Source organism: Leptodactylus fuscus, chromosome 10 (genome assembly GCF_031893055.1).
Source record: "Leptodactylus fuscus isolate aLepFus1 chromosome 10, aLepFus1.hap2, whole genome shotgun sequence".
Classification (NCBI taxonomy): domain Eukaryota; kingdom Metazoa; phylum Chordata; class Amphibia; order Anura; family Leptodactylidae; genus Leptodactylus; species Leptodactylus fuscus.
In genome coordinates, this window is record NC_134274.1 from 56,044,622 (window position 1) to 56,050,725 (window position 6,104).

At 37.8% G+C, this 6,104-nt stretch overlaps 1 protein-coding gene across 4 annotated transcripts in view; it reads left to right on the top strand.

Annotated features, from left to right (window-relative positions):
- Positions 1 to 5,733, top strand: part of SORBS1 (sorbin and SH3 domain containing 1) — a 121,624-nt gene extending 115,891 nt beyond the window's left edge. For 3 of the 4 annotated variants that reach the window (XM_075258137.1, XM_075258138.1, XM_075258136.1), the window contains 3 exons: positions 191 to 249; positions 4,321 to 4,433; positions 4,920 to 5,733. In XM_075258137.1, coding sequence (XP_075114238.1) covers positions 191 to 249; positions 4,321 to 4,433; positions 4,920 to 4,987 — 240 coding nt within the window. In that variant the 3' untranslated portion in view covers positions 4,988 to 5,733. Of the gene's footprint in view, positions 1 to 58; positions 250 to 4,320; positions 4,434 to 4,919 lie in introns of all 4 variants that reach the window. The other variant, XM_075258134.1, reaches the window with a different exon arrangement.
- Positions 5,734 to 6,104: the final 371 nt, after the last annotated feature.

Sequence of the window (6,104 nt, forward strand, 5' to 3'; positions counted from 1 at the left end):
TGCACTCTGGAATGTCTCCATCTTTTCCTGTCTCTTTTCTCTTGTTGACTGTCGGCAGGAAGCTGTCTGCAATGAGATAATAAGCATTGCAGAGAAATCAGTCCGTTACTGCAGTACTATCTCTCACCCCTTTGACTATCGACACAAAGTGTCTTCCTATGACAATAAACAATGTTTAATCATTTCCCAGCAACCTCAGGCCCAGCAGAGAAGGGACAGCTTAGAGAGGAGTCAGACGCCGCAAGATGCGTAAGTTTCCATCTTATTGTCTGGATCTTTTGTGACGTATCTCTTACATACATTCCTATGTAACTAAAGATAAAGCTATGTGATCTCACAGGAAGCAACAATGTCAGCTTTTCCATATCTGTAAAAATCTAGTTCTGCTACATCTATATGTCTTCAGGAAAAAATATGTATTAAGGCCTATAGATCTCAGGTTTGGGATGCTTTAACCATTATGGCATCATTACTGCCAGATCCTCTGTGTAGCCCTAGTCTTACACAGAAACCCTTTAAACAGATCTCCCGCCATATATCCCCCAGTACTGGAATCTCGGGGCTGTCTGCTCTGTCTATCATACAGCTCAACAGGACATTTAGCCGGTGGCTTACAGGTATTAGTGAAGTATTTGCAGCTAGTCACCTATCGCTTTTCTCAACAATTATGATTGGTTAAGGCCAGCTGACAAATATAACCATGATGGCTTTTAACGGCAGATTATGCCAGTATACAGCCCTTCCAAATTGTGTTTGTGAGAAGTTTATGACCGTACCTCTTAGCACTCACTAGTTCAGCAATGGCATCCATACAGTAACAATACCAGCTAATAGAAGTTTCTTTGATCGGGAGCTGTATCAGGAAGATGGTCATCTCTTGAGGACCACAGTTATCCATATAACCAAAAGGGATGTTTATCGATTCAGGAATTCAGAGTTAATAGAGGGGATTCCATGTTGGGGATACCAATCTCTTGTTGAATGTAGAGAATGGGTACACAGATAGACCATCTCCATGGAGGATCCGCCCTGTCCTGTATAACACAAGGAAAATGTTTGTTCTCGTAATGTGATAGCCGGTGGGTAGGAAATATAAAAAAACAAAACAAAACCTGATAGTCTTCAGTAGTTGATACCTTTTTAATGGCTAACTAATAATGATGACAGATTACAACGTTTCGGAACTCTAGGCTCCTTTCTCAAGTAAATTTAAAACTATTAAAAACCAAATGGTTTTAAATTTACTTGAGAAAGGAGCCTAGAGTTCCGAAACGTTGTAATCTGTCATCATTATTAGTTAGCCATTAAAAAGGTATCAACTACTGAAGACTATCAGGTTTTTTGTTTTTTTATATTTCCTACCCACTGGCTAACACATTACGAGAACAAACATTTTCTTCATGTAATCCCAAACAGACTGGCTGATGTTGAGATCAGGGCTCTGTGGGGGCCGTATCAACACTTCCAGGACTCCTCCTCCATAGGGCAGTCACACCAAATACAGATAGGATTTAGATTTCTGTTTTGATAGTTCACTTTATTTTGTTATATTTCTAAAAGCATTCTTACTTTGCAGCAATTTTTCAAACCTGCATAAAACTTTTGCCTTTGTGCAGTTCTGCTGTCCATATACACTGTCTACCAATATTTGGACACCTGTGGTAGAATAGAAAAACAAAATTTCTTCATACCCAATAATTGGTAGAACCCAGCAGATGCTTCCTTACGGATGGTATTGATCAACACAATACTCCTGGATACCTGGTAAAACTCATGGTGTATGTGAGCCATCGGTTGGGTGCGGTTTCTCTGGCCAGCACCCATTGGTCTTCATCTCCCAGTTTCGGGGGTCTGCCGACTCGGGGACATTCCAACAATCACCATTCACCTTCCAATTTGTAATCACATAGGTCGCTGTCCATTTTGGGTAATTCAGTTCGGTTGCTATGACCCTTAAGGATCGACCATTTCTGCGGTACCCGACAATTACCTTTTTCTCCAAACAACTCTGCACTCCAAAGCATATTGCATGCGACTAATGCCAATGCACTAATGCCAATGCCGTTTCCTATTTAATGGCAAAAGGCGTGACGTACATCACGACCACAGATATCTTCATTTGCATGGGTGTCCAAATACTTATTGGTAGACAGTGTATTATAGAATAGTAGAGCTCAATGATGCTGGATTTGGATTGGTCTGATGCACAGACTATTTTCCCTGTATGCAGGATGTCTTAAGGCCTGCTTTTTAGGTACTGATATCTTTCTAGTTTGCTTTGCTCATAGATAGATAGATAGATAGATAAATAGATAGATAGATAGATAGATAGATAGATAGATAGATAGATAGATAGGAGATAGATATGAGATAGATGGATAGATAGATATGAGATAGATAGATAGATATGAGATAGATAGATATGAGATAGATAGATAGATAGATAGATAGATAGAGAGATAGATAGATATGAGATAGATAGATATGAGATAGATAGATATGAGATAGATAGATAGATAGATAGATAGATAGATAGGAGATAGATGGATGGATGGATAGATATGAGATAGATAGATAGATAGATAGATAGATAGATAGATAGGAGATAGATATGAGATGGATGGATGGATAGATAGATATGAGATAGATGGATAGATAGATATGAGATAGATAGATAGATAGATAGATAGATATGAGATAGATAGATATGAGATAGATAGATATGAGATAGATAGATATGAGATAGATAGATATGAGATAGATAGATAGATAGATATGAGATAGATATGAGATAGATAGATAGATAGATAGATAGATAGATAGATAGATAGATAGATAGGAGATAGATATGAGATAGATGGATGGATGGATAGATATGAGATAGATAGATAGATAGATAGATAGATAGATAGATAGATAGGAGATAGATATGAGATGGATGGATGGATAGATAGATATGAGATAGATAGATATGAGATAGATAGATATGAGATAGATATGAGATAGATAGATAGATAGATAGATAGATAGATAGATAGATAGATAGGAGATAGATGGATGGATAGATAGATAGGAGATAGATATGAGATAGATGGATAGATAGATAGATAGATAGATAGATAGATAGATAGATAGATAGATAGATAGGAGATAGATATGAGATGGATGGATGGATGGATAGATATGAGATAGATAGATATGAGATAGATAGATAGATAGATAGATAGATAGATAGATAGAGACATTTTATTTGCTACTGATCATTACTTAGGTTATTTTTAACATTTCAGCCGTGACCACAACAGCTAAAAGGTTGTAATAGAATCCTCTGGTAGCATACCAAAACAGTTTATTCATCATGTACATGGGATATGTAATATTTCTGCAACATATAAAAGACATGATGTCATCCTGCATGGCTTGCCCTTTGCCCCCTTTGTGGGAAGCAGCGGCTGGGGCAGGCCTTTTCTTAGCCTCCGGTATTGCCTCATTCTTTCCATTACCTACATGACTACAGGAGGAATGTGTCTCAGCGAGTTGAAGAGATTAAAGGAGAGGCAGGCTGGAAATGCTAAATACTCGCTCAGCTGCCCGGGGGAATACGAGATTAGGAGATGTCAAATCATTATTCTTTGCTGGACACTATGTCACTAGTAAGACATGCGATGCCACAGCTATTTGCGGTAGCCCTGCATTGTGTTTCAGGTGGCCTTCCTAACATAACAGATGTTCAGTTATCTACTATTTACTGACACTTGGCTTACGTCAGTCCTCACTAGCCGATCACATAACACCCTTTTTATTGCCTGATATGCACCATGGGTCAATTTTTATATTTTTAGTTACTCAGATCCAGTGAGTATCAAAGCGCTCCACACTGGTCAACCACTTGTGTAGTTTACTAACAGACATTTGGAACTTATCCTAGTCACAGTAAGGTGGAAACATCCCAGTAGAAATAGGGTTAATGCTGAATGTTGGTTGTAGACTATGTAGGTGGTCTATACATTCTATAAATCTATTCATTATTGCTATTAATGTGTGAATTTGATGTGTTCAGAGGTATAACCTGAAGCTCCAGGGCCCCAATGCAAAATCTGTAATGGGGTCCCCTCTTCCCATGAGAAATCTATAATACAGATTCTTCTTATGTTGTAGAGAGGCCTTTGGGCCCCCTCAGGCTCCAGGGCCTGGTAATGTTTGCTACCTCTGCACCCCTCATAGCTACATCCCTGGTCATGATCTTTTATGTTCTTTATCTATATTTAATCTGTCTCTCTGCACCTTTAATACAGTTTTGATTTTTGCTCCACATCCTAGGTTTACCTTTCAAGCTCTGTATAGTTACATACCCCAAAATGATGATGAGTTGGAGCTCAGAGAAGGAGACATTGTTGATGTTATGGAGAAGTGCGATGATGGTTGGTTTGTAGGTAAGATTTATCACCATAAACAACACCAAAGGGAACCTGTCATGTTTCTGATGTGCCAGTAGCATGTTATGGACCAGAGCAGATTGATACATAGGTATATGGGAAATGATTCTTATATATTATAACAAACCCTCCTTACATTAGGTGATAATACTTAGTGAGGACCATCTGGAGGACCTGCCTGACTTCCTATACATATTCTGGAGATTCTTATAACTAGACTAAAATAAGAATATAGGGACAAATATCCTTGTTATATCCTGTTAATAACCCCATTGAAGAACATTCTGGTCAGTCTCTCTCCTGCTTGGATGACTAATAAAGGGGTACAACAAATTGCACGTACCTGCTCGGCAAATAGAGATAATAAATACTAGATAATTAAAAATAATTATTAGCTTTAGTGTCCTTTTAATTCCTTTGTGCATAATAATTGTGGTACAATAGCGACATTAATGTATTCATTTTACTCTCATCCTGCTACAGGTACATCGAGAAGAACAAAGCTGTTCGGAACGTTTCCTGGCAACTATGTCAAATCAGTGTTATATTAAAAATCACAGCTACAGAATTCTGAAGCTACTTGGTATTATGCTACATGAAGGCCGTTGCTGAATGTATTAGCTATGTGGTTCTACACAAAGAGGTTTACATGTGTCAGTACTGTCTGAAAAGTACTTCTCGAAATTTCTAACAAAGGGCAATGAAGAGTTAACCAGTATATTGCCTTATGGCAGAGAATCTATCATTTGATACTTACCATGTACTGAAAGTGTACCTGTCTCCTACACATAGCGCAGGAAGTTTTGAGATCCCTAGTTTTAGTAAATCCACGCATAGATCAGCTCCGGCCTACAGAGCGGTTGCATTGGATTTTCTTAAGCAATGTGAAAATTGCAAAAACTTCTATTAAAATATTTTATTTTAATATATTCTTTTAACTGCCACCCTGGTATAACTCCAGATACACTTTATCACAGAATAGTTAAATAGCGTGCAAAAAATGTGCACACTCTGCAAATCATTACACAACTCCCATAATGCTCCGCCACTATACACCCTTATAACTTGCATGATCTGAATAAAGCAGTCACATATCATATAGCCATAGCTCCGCACCATGCAGGGGTATATGTGGACTTATATGATGAATGCAGAAACTATTGGAAGAGAATGGTCCACAGTGCCGCATCACTTGAATCAGGAGGATTGGCGGTGGTTCAACTAATATATATACCGGTGTGTGTGTGTGTGTGTGTATATATATATATATATATATATATATATATATATATATATATATATATATATATATTCGGAAAAGTATACTGAAGGTTCCTGGAGGCGGTGTTATTAATGTGCAGCTAGGTATAATGCATATGTACGGTAAGAAATCCATGGCAACCGTTTAATACAAAGAAATATCTACCATTCTGTCTGTCAGGTCCCGACACGTATTCATCCTCGTTCTTGAATGTGAGACAAGCTTAAACGAAAATGACAGTGTTCTATAACTTCAGGAGTATTTAATGTATATAGATAATGTAAAATCCAAGAACTGCAGAGGGTTTAGCAATGTAGATAGAGGTAGATTTATAAAGATATTCTCCAGGCAAAATAAAAAATCATTGCTTAAGCTGTAAGCTCCTGTACATGTTAGGCGGCTCATAC